The sequence below is a fragment of the Loxodonta africana genome, chromosome 3, assembly GCF_030014295.1.
Source record: "Loxodonta africana isolate mLoxAfr1 chromosome 3, mLoxAfr1.hap2, whole genome shotgun sequence".
NCBI lineage: Eukaryota > Metazoa > Chordata > Mammalia > Proboscidea > Elephantidae > Loxodonta > Loxodonta africana.
Genome location: NC_087344.1, coordinates 593,926 through 611,879, shown reverse-complemented (window position 1 = coordinate 611,879; position 17,954 = coordinate 593,926). Strand labels below are relative to the sequence as shown.

The window sequence follows — 17,954 nt, the reverse complement described above, 5'->3', positions numbered from 1 at the left end:
TTTAAGAATAACTGCAGTGGAGAAAGTCCCCTAGTTGTTCTACCAACTAGAACTGCGATGGCTGCTGGGAAGATTTCCATGTAAATAAGCCACCGCATGCAAATTATGGCGCTGGGGCGGGGCCGTCCCAGAAGTCTCTGCGAAGCTGCGACGCCGCGCAGGCGACTCTTTGGTCCCGGGGAATATGGCGGCGCCGGAGCCCGCGGGTTAACGCGAGCGCGGGCCGTGGCCGCCCGATCGGCTTGGCGCACGGGCTGGCCAGGTGAGCGCGGCGCTGCGCGGGCCCGGCGGGGGCGTCCGGCGTCCGGACGTTGCTCGCGGCCCCGGGGAGCGCGGCCCAGAGTAGGTGGAGCCGGCGGGGGCGGGGCCTCGAGGGCCACCGTTCCGGGGCCGGGGCCTGCAGGGCCGGGGGGCGGGGTCTGGGAGCAAAGGGTGCTGGGTACGCGGCCAGCGCGCCGGGGGCGGGCCCAGGGGCTGTTACGGGAATTTGGGGTGGAGCCTGAGGTCCTCGGGGGTCAGGGCCTGGGGGCTGTGGGGGAATCGGGACGAGGACTGCAGAGCAAATGCTGATGAGGGCGGGGCCTGCGGGTCAGAGGCGGGGCCCGCGGGTCAGGGGCGGGGCCCGCGGGTCAGGGGGCGGGGCCGGGGAGGACGGGGCTGGTGGGCGGCCTGGTCGGGGACACGTTGGGGTGGGGTCCCCGGGAGGAGCCTGGGGAGACTTTGGGGTGAGCCCGACTCCGCGGTGTCACCAATCAGGGTCCTCCGTGTGCTGCCCTCGCCTCCCGCGGGCTCCTGCGGACAGCCGTCGGGCTCCTGTTTTTTGATTTTTTCCAGCCACGGCCCTCCGGGGCCCCGGGGCGAGTCCTCCTCGTCCACAGCCTGCCTGTGGGCCCCCTGCCCTTCCCTCCTCCTCCCTCTTGCTCACTCCCTGCTCACTCGCTGTAGCCACAGCCATGCTGCTGGCTTTCTCCAACTCGCCAGGCTTGGTCCTGCCTCAGGGCCTTTGCACGTGCTGTTCCCTTCCCTGGAGGCTCTTCCTCCAGATGTCTCCTGCCTCCCTCCTTCACCCCTGTGCTCACATATCGCTTCCCCACTTAAAGTTGCAGATCCTCCCACCACACACAAACAGTGCCCATGGCAAGGATTTGATCTGCTTTGTTTACTCCTGCGGTATGTCTAGGGTCCAGAGTGCCACTTGGCACACTGCAGGCGCCAACATCAATGACAAGCCCTCCTCCCTGCTTCAGGAGCTAGCGACATCCGTGCTGTGTGGCAGGTGGCATAATGGACCTGGCTTACGTCTGCGAGTGGGAAAAATGGCCCAGGAGTACCCTCTGCCCTTCCGTGCCCCTGGCTTGCGCCTGGTCTTGCCGCAACCTCATTGCCTTCACCACGGACCTGCGGAACGATGATCAAGGTGCGCTGGCCGCACCACAGTAGTGCCCCTGGAGTCCTGGGGAGCCAGCACCGTGGGGCTCAGTCTCAGGCCTGTCTAGGACCCTGGTTCCACCCCTCACCCAGTGGGCAGCCTGGCCATTCACCCTGCCCCCTTGTCTATAACCTGGGGGCAGTGGGATCTCCAACCTCACAGGGATTCAGGGGGTGAACATGGAGACCTCTCATGCCTGGAACCTGCAAGGTGCTTGGGTTCACTCCCACGGGATTGAGTGGGGACGGGGGGTGGTGGGTCACTGAGGCGTATCTGGAGACTCACTCGCCCCATTTTCCATTCGGTCTTTGAGCATATGGGTCGCTGTTTGGCTTTTGAAAGTCTCTGAAGTACACAGTGCCCAGGTCTCTCTCTGCCATCGTCTGCATAATATGTGCTCGTTAGAGAGAATTAGAAAAGCACAGAAAACTAGAACTAGGAAAAAGAACCACCTGTTACCTTCCACGGACAAGTGCTTACTGTTAGCGTTTTGGGTTCATTTTCTCCCATTTTTGTTTTCTGTGCCTTTTGTGAGAACGTGGTTGTAATCACATTGGCAGTGGTGTGTTCCCTGCCTGCCTCTCTCCTCTGGCGGGGTCACACATGCGCCTCACTGTGTCACCGTTGTCCTCAACGTGATTGATGGCAGCTCCACAGCTTCCCTGTGAATGGGGTCTTTGGTGGGCTGCTCAGTTGAGCCTGCCTGGGGTCCTCAGGGTGCTCCTTCAGGGCCATGCTGACGGTGCTCCGTACCACTTCCGGGCCATGCTGACCGTGCTCCGTCCCACAGACCTGACCCGTATGATCCATATCCTGGACACGGAACACCCCTGGGAGGTGCACTCCATTGACTCGGAGCACCGTGAGGCCATCACCTGCCTCGAGTGGGACCAGTCAGGTGAGGGACGGGCCCCGGGTTGGGCTGCGACATGCTCACGTCTCCGACTGTAGAGTTGGGACTTGGACCTCCTGCCATCAGTCTCTCCTGCTCACTGTGTCCAGAGACGTTTCCTGAGCGCACCTCAGGCCTCCCGACTGCTGGGCCTTTGCCCAGGCCACGCCTTCCACTGGGCACTCTTCTTGTACCATCTGTACCCTCGAAACCTGTCCCCCCTTCCCAGGCCCCTTGGGAGTTTGCCCCTGCCTTCTGGGGAAGGTTTGTGATGCAGCTTTGTCCCCACAGGCTCCCGGCTCCTCTCGGCTGATGCTGACGGCCAGATCAAGTGCTGGGGCATGGCAGACCACCTGGCCAATAGCTGGGAGAGCCCAGTGGGCAGCCTGGTAGAGGGGGACCCCATCGTGGCCCTGTCCTGGCTACACAATGGAGTGAAGCTGGCCCTCCATGTGGAAAAGGTGAGTGGCCCACCTGAGTGAGTAGGTTGGTGGGTGAGATCTTGCCATCCTACCCATTCACCTGGCCACCCGTCTCCCCCTCTCCCACCACCACCATCGTCCCCTGATTTCTTGAGCCCTGGGCCTGGTTCACACCTGGGATGAGCACCTGGTTGTCAGTGGGGCTTGAAACGGGTTCTGCCTGGTTCAGTCATGGCCAAGGAAGCGTCACTGAAACAGTCCCAGATTTTTAAAGTTATGGCGTACCAGAAAGATAGCTGGAGCAGGAGCAGTTATTGGCCGAAGTCCTGTGTTTTGGTCATCTAGTGCTGATATAACAGAAATACCACAAGTGCATGGCTTTAACAAAGAGAAGTTTGTTTTCTTACAGTCCAGTAGACTGGAAGTCCGAACTCAGGGCACCGGCCCCGGGGGAAGGCTTTCTTTCTCTGTTGGCTTTGGAGGAAGAACCTTGCCATCAGTCTTCTCTTGGTCTGGGAGCGTGGCAGTGCGGGAATCTCAGGCCCAGAGGACATACTCTGCTCCCTGTGCTGCTTCCCTGGGGGTCCCCATGTCCCTCTGCTCGCTTCTCTCTTTTATATGTCAAAAAAGATTGGTGTAAGACACCATCTAATCTTGTGTTGTTGTCATCAGGTGCTGTTGAGTCAGTTCTAGCTCTTAGTGACGACAGAATGAAGTACTGCCTGGTCCTGCACCGTGCCCACTGTCGTTATGCTTGAGCCCATTGTTGCAGCCACTGTGTTCATCCATCTCGTTGAGGGTCTTCCTCTTTTTTGTTGACCCTGTGCTTTACCAAGCATGATGTTCTTCTCCAGGGATTGATCTCTCCTGACATCTAATCTTGTACATCTTATCAATATAATTGCTGCTAATCTATCTTATTATATCGTAGTGATTGGAGTTACAACACATGGCGACATGACATCAGATGATAAATCGTAGACAGTTATACAGTATTGGGAATCGTGACCTCGCTAAGTTGACAGATATTTTTGGGGGACACAATTCAATCCATGACACACTGCTAGAAACTTCATCTCCTTCTTAGAGAACAAGGGCAGAATACGTGTTGCATAGCAACCGGATCTCTTGCCCTGGATTTTGAGCACAGTCCGAAGCAGTGCTGCCCCACTTAAAGATGGCCACCAACTCTGCCACTTTGAATGTGTGTCACTGTTCTACGGTCCTGCCGGTAACCCAGTCTCATCCATCAGTCTCCTGAAGGGGCTCACTACGCCTCTTCTGAGTCTCCCGTTCCAGGGTTTCCGCCTATAATTTTTCCCGTTCTAGGTACCTTGCCCGATTTACCAAATCGTAAAACTTTGAGTCTGTCCCTGTTTTGCGTTGTCAGCCATGACTAAACCAGTTTTAACTGATTCGAAGCGCTGGTTTTCAGTGAGCTACTCATTTAACTGGTGGCTGCTGTTTTCAGAATCCAGCGCACCTTTTGATTCAGTAACATCCCATAATTCCTCTCTGTGTACCTCATGATTCGACCCAACATCACAGTTAAGAGTAGGAGCCACCAAGGTCAAGGGGCTCCTGAATTTGCATCCTGCCTTGACGCCCCTGTTTGGCCCTTCCCTCATTGTAACGTGAGGCTCGTACAGGTCGTGGAGAGGATTCGACGCGTGAAGGCTCGAGCACACTTGACTTGGGGCTGCAGTTGTCATTGCTCAGGAGACTTTACTACCTATGCGCGTTTGCTTAGCTGTGCCCCTCTCTGGTGTGTTCTTTGTGTCCCTCCCTGCCTGAGCCCCACTTGGCTGTCAAATGCCCCCTCCTGCAGGAAGTCCCCCTAGATTGATGCAGCAGAAGATGATCTTTTGTCCCTCCCCGTGTGTGTCTCTCTTGGTTCCCAGCAGAGGGCCTAGGGACAGCTGTTGTCACCAAGTGAATTGCGGGTGGCTGCAGTTCACTTAGCATCAGATTCAGGCCAGAGGGTGAGCTCTGGGAATGGGCCTCCCCCCATGCTGCGATCCCCTTTGGTCCCTTTTTTATCTTTTTTGTAAAAGCTTTGTTGAGAGATATTTTACATTTCACAAAACTCACCCATTTAAAGTAAACACCTTGGGTACTTACGTGTTCACTGAGCGTATAACCGTTACTGCTCTCTAATTCCAGAACATTCTCAGCACCCCAAAAAGACACCCCATACCCATTACCAGTCGTTTCCCAGTCCCCCTCCCCCAGCCCCTGGCAACCGCTAAGCCACTTTCTGTCTCTGGGTTTGCCTATTCTACATTTCATATGAATGGAATCTAACAACATGTGGGGTTTTGTGGCCGGTTTCTCTCACCAAGCATAACGTTTTCGAGGTTCATCTGCATTGTGGCATATATCAAAGCATCATTGTTTTTCTGTCCGAGTATGTTTGCTTTTGTGTCATGAAGGCACTTGTGCTCACTTAAAGCGCCGTTGAACCCGACGGAAGTGTGCAGTGTTGCCGTCAGGTGCGCATCTCCGTGGTAACCACTCTCACTGCCTGCCTTGCTGTGTCACTCTCTGAACCTTTTTCTCTCTGTAAAAAGTTTCTTTTTAAAAGCCTTTTAGTCTAAAACAAAGTCATACGATACACGCGTTTTCGTTACAATACAGCAAGGACACTTCTCTGCATCACAACCTGCAGGCTCACATCGTTGTTGTATGTCTTTTATTGACTCCAGAAATAAACAAACATGTTTGTCCTTGAGCACATCTCCAGCAGTTCAGGAAACCCGTGGGGTGTACGTATCGTTTACACACCGTCTGGTAGCTGGCTGCTGTCCTCAAAAAGCCACCCATTTAACTGGCGGCTGCTGTCCTCAGTGCGGCAGTGTCAGTACAGAGATGGTCAGGCCTGCAAAGCAGAAAATATTCACTCTCTGGCCCTTTACAGAAAGATTGCTGAGCCCCGTTGTACCTGTGTTCACTCTTTTCACCCTTACCATGGCCTCCGAAATAAAGACTGTCATTAGCTCAGTCTTACACGTGAGGAGACCGAGGGTCAGAGAGGTCTAGATCACACAGTGACTTCCGGAAGGGGGGTTGTTGGGTCACAAGGCAGACCCCTAAAGGCCGAGTAGGCTGCCTGTTTCTGACGCTCCCTAGTTTTCTAGCTGGGACCAGGTGGGCGGTGGGGAGGGTGACCCTCACCCTTGCCCTCTTCCTCCCTCCCTTCCTCCTCAGTCAGGCGCCTCCAGCTTCGGGGAGAAGTTCTCCCGTGTCAAGTTCTCGCCGTCGCTCACACTGTTCGGTGGCAAACCCATGGAGGGCTGGATTGCAGTGACAGTTAGCGGCCTGGTCACCGTGTCCCTGCTCAAACCCAGCGGGCAGGTGCTGACGTCGACTGAGAGTCTGTGCCGGCTGCGCGGCCGTGTGGCCCTCGCTGACATCGCCTTCACGGGTGGCGGCAACATCGTGGTGGCCACAGCAGACGGCAGCAGTGCCTCGCCCGTGCAGTTCTACAAGGTGTGTGTGAGCGTGGTCAGCGAGAAGTGCCGCATTGACACCGAGATCCTGCCCTCACTCTTCATGCGCTGCACCACCGACCTCAACCGCAAGGACAGGTTCCCTGCCATCACCCACCTCAAGTTCCTGGCCCGTGACATGTCGGAGCAGGTGAGTGTGGCGGCGGGGGCCCCTGGCCTTGGGGTGCCTGGGGACCAGACATGTGTCTCCTGGGGCTGCCGGAGCAAACGACCACACGCTGGGTGTTAAAACAGCATGGGTTTATCATCTCAGTCCTGGGGTCAGGGCTCCAAAATGGGTCTCACAGGCCTGAAATCTGGGTGTCAGCTGATTCCTTCCAGAGGCCTCGGGAGAATCGTCTCTGGCCTTTTGCAGCTTCTAGAGGCCCCGCGCTCCTTGGCCCGTGGCCCCTTCCTGCGTCTTCAGAGCCAGCAGCAGGCATCTTCCAGTCTCTCTCTCTCTGCTTCCGTCCTCACATCTCCTCCTCTGACTCTGACCCTCCTGCCTCCCTCTGGTGAGGACCCTGTGAGCATATGGACCCCCCGGGTGTCCAGGATTGTCTCCTGTCTCAAAGATCCTTGATGTCATCCACCTGCACGGTGGTGTTTCCCAGGCGCAGGCATGTTCTGGGGCTGCCATGACAGAGTACCACAAGCTGGGGAGGGGCGTAGAAGTAGCGGAGAATTTACTCTCTCACTTCTGGAGGCCAGGAATCTGAAATTGAGCTGTCGGCAGGGCCACGCTCCCTCCCAAGGCTCTAGGGGAGGATCGTTCCTTGTCTCCTCCGGCTTCTGGTGGCCCCAGGGGTCACTCTAGTCTCTGCTTCATCTTTGTGTGGCGTCCCCTCTGTGTCCTTTCTCTTCTTGTAAAGATGCTTCCCATAAGATCAGGGCCCACCCTTGTCCATGTGATCTCGCATTAATTAATTACACGTACAGAGATCCTAGTTACAAACAGCATCATACTCACAGGTGCTGGGTGAGGACTCCAGCGTGTCTTTTTGGGGGACACACACAGTTCACCCGTAGTGCCACGTCAGGCCCTACACTCACAGTCCCAGCAGTGAGATCGCGGACGTCCATGGGGGCCACTGTACCAGGTCGCCGATTCCGGCCATCACCAGACCCCAGTGCGTCTCCCCAGCCCCGATCCCCTTACCCCCGAAGGAGGGCGACTTCTGGGGAGACAGGCTCAGGTCTGGGAGGAAGGTGCTGGTGAGCCACGGCTGTTATGGGGATACAGAGGCCCTGTAGCTCGAAGGAGGGGTGCTGCAGACTGGGGTTGGGATGAGCACCTGAGGTTGGGGAGAACACCCATGCCTACCCCTCATGACCCCCACTACACCCCTCACAGTGACCCTCACCTGCCGTTCGCCGTGCCCTGTCTCTTGCCATGCCTGCCCTCACCTCTACGCCCTCACTACCATGCTCTAGTCACCAGGCCCTCACTCCCACGCCCTCACCCCCACACCCTCACCACGCCCTCACCCCCACACCCTCACCATGCCCTCACCCCCATGCCCTCACCACACCCTCACCACCACTCCCTCATCACGCCCTCACCACACCCTTACGCTCACACCCTCACCATGCCCATACCACGCCCTCACCCTGATGCCCTCACCACGCCCTCACCCCTGCACCCTCACCCCCACACCCTCACCACGCCCTCACCCCTGCACCCTCACCCCCACACCCTCACCACACCCTCACCCCCACACCCTCATCACGCCCTCACCGTGCCTATACCACGCCTTCACCCCGATGCTCTCACCACACCCTCACCCCCATGTCCTCACCGTGTCCTGCCACCTGCAGGTGCTGCTGTGTGCCTCCAGCCAGACCAATAGCCTCGTGGAGTGCTGGTCCCTGCGGAAGGAGGGCCTCCCTGTGAACAACATCTTCCAGCAGATCTCACCCATGGGTGAGTCCTGGGCTAGAGCCTGCCTGCCCAGCACACCTGGTTTTAATTCAGCATACCTAGCCTTTCTGAGTGCTTCAGGCATAGGGACTCACTTGTTCCACCCTCATCTCTCCCGCCACGGTGGGGCTGCCATCCTCCTGCCCTGCACATGGGGAAACTGAGGCTCAGAGCTGCTGCACCACTCGCCCAGACACCCAGCGGGTGGGCAGCCAGGCCACCTCTGTCTGATGCCCCTGCAGGTCTTGTGTCCAGGATACCACATGCAGACACCCCAGGCAGCAGGCAGAGCAGGGCAGGCAGACAGCAGGCCAGGGCCCTGGACTGCACTGGAAACCCTGGTTGGAGTGGAGAAACTGAGGCCCAGGGAGCTCAGATGACTGCCCGGGACACATACCACCCGGCTCACGTTCCCAGGACCTTCTCTGCTGGGCCCTCTGCCGCCTTCCTGCCTTTGTCCTGGTAGCCCCTTGCCCAGTGTGGCTTCAGGAGCCCAAGGTGGCTGCAGCATGGCCCCAAAACCCCACCAAGACCACCGCTTCCCCCCTCAGAGAAGATAGGCACTGCCAGAAAAAGCCACTCGGTTTTCACTCCCCCTGAAGTACGGGAGGAGACGACCCTGCCGGGACTGCCCGCTGCCCGCCTGGTTTGCAGGCCTGCATTTGCCCTGCACATGGCAATGTTTTCCTAGCAGAGGAGAGTGGGGTTTTTGCTAATGGACCCTGGAGTGGTTGGAACGTTCTGGAGAGCGCTAATCTGAAGCCGCTAATGAAACCGTTTGGAGACTGGGAGCAGCTCCTGCATGACCACAGAGGTGGTTACATAAATGGCCTATTGTGGCCACTGAAGTAATTAAACACGGAGAGGGGCCCAGCCCCCCTGCCTGCAGGCAACATGCGTTACCCAGCAATTTGGGCTCCGTTAGCAGGCGGCTGGCTAAGGTTTGCAGTGGGGCACCTGCCCATGTCAGCTCCAGGGCTAGCCAGGGTCCTTCCCACGTCCCTCAGCCTTGGAGTGGCCTTGTGGGGCCCAAGCAGCCTGGATTCCACCTCCCACTTCCTGCCTAGCTCCGCTGGGACTCCTAGCCCTGCCCCGTACCCCAGCCCCGAGCCTTCTGCTCCCCTTTTCTGGCTGGCCTCCCCTCACTTTCTTCCACCAGCTCTGGGCTAGGTTTTGGCCAGGTGTCCTCTCCCTGATGCCCCAGCCCCCAGGTCAGGCCCGCCCACAGCTGGTGGCGGGATGGGGGCTGGGGCGGGGCCAGGCTGCCTCTTCTGTCGTGTCCTCGTTTCTGTCGTGCCCTCGTTTCTGTCGTGCCCTCGTTTCTGTCGTGCCCTCGTTTCTGTCGTGCCCTCGTTTCTGTCGTGTCCTTATTTGCTCCTGTCCTGGTTTCAGTTGGTGACAAGCAGCCCATGATCCTCAAGTGGCGGATCCTGTCGGCCACCAACGACCTGGACCGCGTGTCAGCCGTGGCACTGCCCAAGCTGCCCATCTCGCTCACCAACACCGACCTCAAGGTGGCCAGCGACACCCAATTCTACCCTGGCCTCGGTATGGCATGAGCTTGGGAGCTGCCACGCTGCCAGGGCCCGTGGGAGTAGGTGGATTCTGTGTACAGGGCCAAAGCCGTGGGAGCCTCCTGGCCTCGAGTCAGTTCCAACGAGGTGGTGGGTCCCCGCTTTCAGGATCTGCTAAGTTCGCAAGGATACGAGGCTGGCCGACAAAAAGCTGCATCCCTTCGTATGTAAAGAGCTGTTACAGACCAATTAGGGAGAGAAGGCATGGGAACGGGGAAGCAGAGTCCTGCCCCAGATCAGAAGCATCCCCTGTTGTAGGGACCGAGATGTCAGTCCCTGTGCCGTATCCAAGAGCGAGCCATTGTTGCTGTCCAATGCCGAGCCTCTGTTTACTCAGCTGTAAAGGGGACGGTTGATTCCCAACTCTCGGGGTTGGAAAGTAGGACCTAACGGATGTGATGGCCCTGACTCAGGCCCTCCTCCTCCAGTTTGTTGGAGAAAACATTTAGGTACCTAGTATCAACAACAGTCTCGGGGCTCCTTGTTCAGAACCTGGGGGGGAGAGAGAAGCAAACACACAGTCCTTGGCTTGAAAAGTCCCTTTGTTTTCCACCCTTTTCACCTCCAAGCACCCCCTTTGTTAGCTTGTTTTGTCCACGAGCCTTCACATCGTGCAGACCACCTGCCGTCATTACAGAACAGCCCCCTGTGTGACTGTCGGCTGAATATTAGGTTTCCAGGAGGCACTTTGAGGGGTGGGCAGCAGCTGGCAGTTGGCCCCCGGCCCCAGTGCCCATGGATGACTGTCTCTGAAGCTCTTGACCCTTGGGTCCTCAGCCTCTGCCAACCTCACACACCTGCTCCACTCCCACGAGGCCTTTTATGGTCAGGGTCCTGGATGTTTGAGGACCTCTGTGCCCCTAGGGTCGTGGTAGGGTCCTAGGCTCTTGAGCACACCTGTGCCCCTGGTGCCATGGTCAGGGTCCTGGATGCTTAAGGACCCCTGTGCCCCTGGGGTCGTGGTCAGGGTCCTGGACACTTGAGGACCCCTGTGCCCCTGGGGTCCTGCTGTCCCCTTTCCCGGGAGCGTGGGAGGTGTCACCCGAAGCCAGGGTCACCTGCCGCCTGACCTCGGGGGAGTCTCTTAATAAACAGAAGAAGAGAGCGGCTGTTGGGTGCTGGTAATCTCTCCCAAGGGACTGGGCCCCCGGGTGGTGGGCTTTGGGATGGCTCAGAGTACACACATCCCCCACTGGCAGGCAGCCTGCTCCATCACAGCAGCCACCCCCATCGTCCAGGGCTGGGCGACAGGGCGGGTCCCTTCCGCACCCTGACCCTCACATGTCCCCTGCCCAGGGCTGGCCCTGGCCTTCCATGATGGCAGCGTCCACATCGTGCACCGCCTCTCCCTGCAGACCATGGCCGTCTTCTACAGCTCTGCTGCCCCGCGGTCCGTGGACGAGCCAGCCATCAAGCGCCCTCGGACCACGGGCCCCGCTGTCCACTTCAAGGCCATGCAGCTCTCCTGGACCTCGCTGGCCCTCGTGGGGATTGACAACCATGGGAAGGTAAGTGCTGTTCTGGGCACTTCCAAAGCCATCCACCTGCTGGGGACCGGTGGTGACCACCATGCACAGTGGTCAGTGGCCTCACCAGCGAGGGAGGGGGCCCTCTGGGGACTCCCTCACCCCTCGCACACATTAGCAAGGTACTTAACCTCTGAGCCCAAGTTTCCTCATCTGTAAGACAGGATTAATGACAGTAAGATAACGTAACAAAAAAGTGTCAGTGTGGTCTGTGGTGCGTGGTAGGTGCTTCGGAAGGCACCGCTCTCGGGGTAGTTGCTGTGTGCTTTCAGATGTGGGTAGGTGGCTTCACAGGTACCACAGTAGCCGTCAGGGTAGTTGCTTCTCATGGCACGAACCTTACAGAAGTTTGAGAATTGAACATGATGGCGTATACAAGCTTAGCAAGGCCATTGGCGTGTGGTAGGTGTGCGATAGGTCTTTTCCTTCCTGTTGCCAGAAACACATGCTGGCAGCAGAGGGAAACACATGCGCCTGTGCACACGCACCCTCTCATTTGCCTGTGTGTGGGCTGTGGGCCGCCCCGCCGCGCACCCCTGCCCCCCGCCCCTCCCCTCACCGCACCCTGCCCCTCCGCCCCGTGCTGGCAGCGCAGAGTTGTCCATGAGAGAAGCAGCCCCAGCAAACTTCCATCTGTCACACAGAGCCGCCGTGTAGTCTCGGACCTGGGCTCACACCTCTCCTTTTCTCCATCCTGGGCGCCTCCGTGTGGTGGCTGCTGCCGTGGGTGGGGCACACTGTGCTCGGCATGGGAAGGCCTGGAACCAGTTTCAGCCTCTGCCTGTGTGGTGACCCTGGTGCCCCTGAGGCGCACCCAGATGGATCTGCCACGCAGCCTAGGTGACAAGCCCACCCCCAGACGCACCTCAGGGCCAGTGAGAGCCCGTGTGGGCCCTGCCCCACAAGAGGCCTGGCTCCTGCCCCTGGCCCCAGCAAGTCTATAATGCCGGCCACGGCCGGACTCTGCAGAGCCACTGATAGCACCAACATTCCATGTCCTCCAACCACCCACTCACCAGGCACCACACAGCCACAGTGTGCTCGTGGGGGTGTGACCTACACCCTCCCTGCTGTCCCTGCCACACCCAGCTCTCTGCAGCTTACCCAGGTCTGCCATGCCCCCACGGAGCCCCACTCTGCCCAGCTCATCTGGGCCCCTTTCCTCCCAGCTGAACATGCTGCGCATCTCGCCCTCCCTGGGGCACACGCTGGAAGTGAGCCTGGCCCTGCGACACCTGCTCTTCCTGCTCGAGTACTGCATGGTGACGGGCTATGACTGGTGGGACATCCTGCTGCACGTGCAGCCCGGCATGGTGCAGAGCCTGGTGGAGAAACTGCATGAGGAGTACACGCGCCAGAGCGCCGCGCTTCAGCAGGTGAGGGGGTGGGGCTGGGCTGCCGGGGCCGGGCTGCAGCAGGTAAGGGGTGGGCCAGGGTGGGACCAGCTGTCAGGGGCTGGGAAGGAGGCAGGACGGGGCTGCAGCAGGTGAGGGGGTGGGGCCAGGCTGCTGGGGCGGGGCAGGAGGGGGCTGGGCTGCAGCAGGTAAGGGGTGGGGCCGGGGTGCAGGGGCGGGGTTGGCCTTGGCCCTCCCACAGGCGCTGCGCCTCTGTGCACAGGCTGCGGGGCGGCTTCCCCCTTTACTTTTGCCTAGTTCTCCTTGAGAAACCCTGGCGAACTAGTAGTAGTCGTTAAGTGCTACAGCTGTTAACCAAAAAGCTGGCAGTTCACATTCGGCAGGCACTCCTTGGAAACTATGGGGTAGTTCTGCTCTGTCCTGCAGGGCTGTTATGAGTCGGAATCGACTCGACGGCAGTGGGTTTGGTTTTTGGTTTTAGTTCTCCCTTGCAAGCATGCAGTGTGTACGTGTGTTCAGGGGTGTCAGGGCCGGAATTCCCTTCCTCACCATCTCCGTGGTCCCTGGGGTGGTTGTGCCTGCCCGCCCGCTCATCCCGGCTGCCCCCAGGTCCTGTCCACGCGGATCCTGGCCATGAAGGCCTCTCTATGCAAGCTCTCACCCAACACGGTGACGCGCGTGTGCGACTACCATGCCAAGCTCTTCCTCATTGCCATCAGCTCCACGCTCAGGTCACTGCTGCGTCCCCACTTCCTCAACACACCTGACAAGAGTCCTGGTGATCGTCTGACCGAGATCTGCTCCAAGATCACCGACGTCGGTGGGCACCACCCTCCCTGTCCTGTCCCGCTCTCTGCCCAGACTTTCCTCGGGGTCCCCTCACTCAGCAGGCCCAGTCATGCTGCGTCCAGGATGGACGGCGTGACGCTTGGGCTGGTGAGTGTGTACGTGTGTGCCTGACGTCCTGGCCGGTCTGCTGACCGCTGGTCTCTCCCAGACATTGACAAGGTGATGATCAACTTAAAGACTGAGGAGTTTGTCCTGGACACGAACACGCTGCAGGCCCTGCAGCAGCTCCTGCAGTGGGTGGGCGACTTTGTCCTCTACCTGCTGGCCAGCCTGCCCAACCAGGTGCGTGCCCGCCCCCTCTACCCTGGCCCTTGTAGCCTTGCCCTCTCCTGGCCACGCCCACTTTCCCTCCTGGCCACGCCCACCCTGCCACTCCATCCTGGATGCCTGCTTTCTCTCCTGGCCATTCCCACTCCTCCCTCCTGGCCATGCCCACTCCCACCTCACCCCATCTTGCCAACCTTCCATCCTGACTTCACCTTAGTCTGCCATCCACTTCCCTTCCTGGTCTCTAGGCACACCTGCCCTCCCTCCCTCCAGTCACACCCCCTCATCCCAGCCCCTGCCCATCTCATCTTGGGATGGTGGAGCTTAGCCCCGAGCCTGAGGCGCAGCAACGATCAGATGCTTCGGTTGCTGGTTAGTCTGCAGGAATTGGGCAGCCCAGTTTTCCCGGCTCTGCCTGCCTGGAGGCAGGAGGCTGGCCTGTTGCCTGTGTCTCTACCTGGAGACCACTGATACTGGCCAGCTCCTTCTCTGGGGTGGGACGTCCTGTGCTCTGTAGGATGTTGACCAGCATCCCTGGCTTTCACCCACTCTAAGCCAGTAGCAGCCCCCTAGGTGTGACAACCCACAAATGTTCCCAGACACCTCCCAGTGTTCCCTGGGGGCAGAATCGGCCTGGGTGAGAACCTCTGGATTAGGGGATTCCACTGACCAACACACTCTGGGTCCCACAGTCGCATGACTTGAAGGTCTAGGACACTGCTCACATCTAAAAACGACTGTCCCCCCTCGAAGGGCTCCCCGCTGCGGCCTGGGCACAGCTTTCTGCGGGATGGCACCTCACTGGGCATTCTACGTGAGCTGATGGTCGTCATCCGCATCTGGGGCCTGCTGAAGCCCAGCTGCCTGCCCGTGTACACGGCCACCTCGGACACCCAGGACAGCATGTCCTTGCTTTTCCGCCTGCTCACTAAGCTCTGGATCTGTTGTAAGACGCTCCCTTCCCCCCACCAAAACACAAACCCTGCTGGTTCCCACCCGCCATCAGAACATAAGCTCCCTCAGGTCAAACTGGCTGCCTTGGTCCCGCTGTTTCCCTAGTGCCCACCTCAGGCTCAGCACGTAATGGGTCTCATCACACGTCAGACCTGATTGGGCACCTGCATGCCTTACTTGTGTCACAAGGCTGTGTCTTGGTATACTGGCATCCCCCGAGCTCACTCAGGGATTTTTAAATCAGAGGAAAGCAACATCCCAGAGGGGAGGGAACTTCTCGAGGTCCCATCAGCAGAGCTGGGACTGGACTTGGTGCTGTGCGAGTGGGTGGTGCAGTGGACAGGGCACTGAGCACAGGGTCCCCACTGCCCCTTCCCCCACAGGCCGTGACGAGGGTCCGACCAGCGAGCCAGATGAGGCCCTGGTGGATGAGTGCTGCCTGTTGCCTAGCCAGCTGCTTATCCCCAGCCTGGACTGGCTGCCCGTCAGCGATGGCCTCATCAGCCGCCTGCAGCCCAAGCAGCCCCTGCGGCTGCACTTCGGCCGGGCACCCACTCTGCCAGGCAGCGCCGCCGCCTCGCAGCTCGACGCCCTCGCCAGGTGGGTGCCAGCCTGCCTTGGGGCCTTCGGGCAGCTGTTTCATTCTGGAAGGTTCTTCCATATACCTCCCTGCCTTTAAATCTCTTTTGCCTTTTAGAGGACACCCGGCATTGTATCAGGGCCTATCCGGCTCTAGTGTGCCATTATTTAACTGACCTAACTACGTTTGATCGTTTGTTGATGGATTAATCGGTGTCAGCGTGGGGCTTTGGGGACACACTGGGTGCCTCCAGGACAGACGTGTGCCCAGGAGAACTCACCCATCGTGGACAGAAATCCTGCCCAGGCCTGGCCTGTGGCAGCCACGGCCTCCCTCACGCTCTCCTCTCTGTCCACCCAGGGCGCCTGGCCAGCCCAAGATTGACCACCTCCGCAGGCTGCACCTGGGGGCCTACCCCACCGAGGAGTGCAAGGCCTGCACCAGGTGAGCCCCCACCTGTCTGGTCTCTCCCCGCCGGTGCTCCCACCTCCATGCCTACAGTCTTCCGTTACTGGCTCTTAGCAGACTAGCCCTGCTTGCTACAGAATGACCCCAGGAAGCTGAGGCCCAGAGAGGCCACATGACTGCCAGGGTCACACTGCTACCACGTGGCTGAGCCAGGGTTTAGACCCCCCAGCCATGCACCCATACAATCAGGGAGGCCAGGAATGGACACCTTCTGGGGGGATGACCGTGGGGTGGGACCAGGTGGAGAAAGTCAGTTTGGGGTGGCAGATGGCGCAGGGAGCAGTATTCTTGGTGGGGGAACAGCATGTGCAAAGGCCCCACGGTGGGAGGGCTGTCGAGCAGGAGCATGGTGCTGTGGGCTTTAGAGATGGGGGGTGAGAGTGTGCTGAGTGCGGGGACAATGGGGGGCTTCCTTTGCGACCCACCCATCCCCTGCCCGCCGGCCCTGCCTGAAGGTGCGGCTGTGTGACCATGCTCAAGTCTCCTAACAAGACGACAGCGGTGAAGCAGTGGGAGCAGCGCTGGATCAAGAACTGCTTGTGTGGGGGGCTCTGGAGGCGCATGCGGCTCGCCTACCCCTGATGGTACCTCCAGGGGCTCAGGCACCCAGGTCTGTGGATTCCTAGTGGACATTAACAAAGGTGGCCTCCTCGCTCCACCCCATGCCTGTGATGGATCACTTCACATGCTCTGGGCACCCACTGGTCCGTGACAAGATAACCTGGCCTCAAAGGTGGCCGTTGGGCTACATGGGGCTGGTGCTTCTGTAACTGGACGAGCAGGTGAGGACACGCAGGCTGTGATTGGTATCCGGTCACTGTGAGCCTTGAGTTCTCTCCATGACCCTCGGCCCCTGATCCGGGAGGCAGCCACCCCGCCCAGCTCAAGGTTCAGCTCAGAGGGTCAGGACTGCCTGGGTGTCTCATTTCAAAGAGCCCAGATGACACTGGCCAGGATGCCTGCCACCTGTACCTGGCAGTGCTGGGGCCGCCCCACCGTGTGGTTCTGAAATTTGGCTGGCTGGGCCGGGAAGGGCGGCCCAATAAACCAACTGCACAGTCCTTGGGAGCCTGTATTGCTATCGCTGGCACCGCCCCCTCTGTGGAGCACCCATGGTGCACCCTGAACCTCCCTAGCCCTGCGATCACGGCGGGTGGGACTTTGACATCTCTGCACCTGTCTCTCTGTCTCTCTACCCCCGCCATTTCTGGCATCCCAGCCCCTTCCCCAGGAGTTCTGCCTTCAGGGCCAGCAAACACTCTGACCCATTATGGCCCAGGTGGAGGCACAGTGTCCTGCCTGCTGGGTGGTAATTGGTTCTCTTGTTTTCCTTCTTAAAGGCACCACAGGAGGGCGGGTAGGCCAGGCACCCTGCTGGGTGAGCACTGAGCACAGGACGCCTGTCCTCACGCCGCCCCTGTCCTCACGCCGCCCAAAGCAGAAGCAGCACCGTTGGGTAGCAGATGGCCCAGGAGCCCGGTGCGACATGTGATTTCACCTCTCAGACCCTCAGGGTTTTTTTTTGAGAAAAAGGGGGCTCTGAGCCTTCCTCATGGGCCAGGCTTCATGTCAGGCGCCTGGTAGGTGCTGGGCCTCAATGTCCAGGGGGCATTTCCAGCCTGGGCCGTACCCTCTGTCACCTTCTGGTCACTGTCCAGAAGAGTAAAGTGAGGCCAGCACCCCCCTTCATTGTTTTATTTGAACCTGGGAGCACTAGGGACGGCATGCTCTGGGTTTGAGTCCCAGCTATGCCACAACCTGTGTGAGCTCAGGGGTGTCACACAGCCTCCCTGAGTCTCAGTTTACCCTTCTGGGAGATGGGCCGTAAAGCAGACATCAGAGGGTCTCCGTGCACCTCTGTTGCGGCCCAGAGCAGCGTCTTACGCACAGTAGGCCTTCAGGTGCCACTTTGGACATTAACCAGACCAAGAGGGAATGGCCGTGGGGACACTCCCCACACAGGCCTCTTCCTGGGCCTCGGGTTCCTTCCCCACCTTCCAGGGAATAAGGGCACCGCCTTGTGGCCACAGCGCGGAATGGCATCTGGCAGCCTCCCATTTGGAGGGGCGGTCAGAGGCGTCTGGTCCCTGGGCTGTTGTCCCTGCAGGCCCCTCTGCCCGGAGCTCCGTTTTTCCACTATTCTCAGTGGAAGCGCTTTGCTTTTATCTCTGGGTGCCTGCCTCCCCCCTCTTTCTTCCGGGTTCCTGCATGCAGTGAGCGCTCAGTAAT

The 17,954-nt window shown here is 59.2% G+C and overlaps 1 protein-coding gene across 4 annotated transcripts; it reads left to right on the top strand.

Annotated features, from left to right (window-relative positions):
- Positions 1–128: 128 nt before the first annotated feature.
- On the top strand, positions 129–16,786 carry MED16 (mediator complex subunit 16). Of its 4 annotated transcripts, none has more exons than XM_064280043.1 (15): positions 129–262; positions 1,248–1,417; positions 2,220–2,327; positions 2,613–2,782; positions 5,951–6,382; positions 8,050–8,155; positions 9,545–9,700; positions 11,023–11,234; positions 12,422–12,628; positions 13,217–13,427; positions 13,605–13,738; positions 14,477–14,669; positions 15,061–15,277; positions 15,618–15,701; positions 16,181–16,786. In XM_064280043.1, the coding sequence occupies exons 2-15, from the start codon at positions 1,285–1,287 to the stop codon at positions 16,305–16,307; spliced, it is 2,490 nt and encodes an 829-aa protein (XP_064136113.1). In that variant the 5' UTR covers positions 129–262; positions 1,248–1,284; the 3' UTR covers positions 16,308–16,786. The 4 variants fall into 4 exon arrangements, with proteins under 4 accessions (XP_064136113.1, XP_064136114.1, XP_064136115.1 ...); XM_064280044.1 differs by having other exon boundaries at positions 137–262; positions 1,181–1,417; XM_064280045.1 differs by lacking the exon at positions 129–262 and adding an exon at positions 324–342.
- The last annotated feature ends 1,168 nt before the right edge of the window (positions 16,787–17,954 follow it).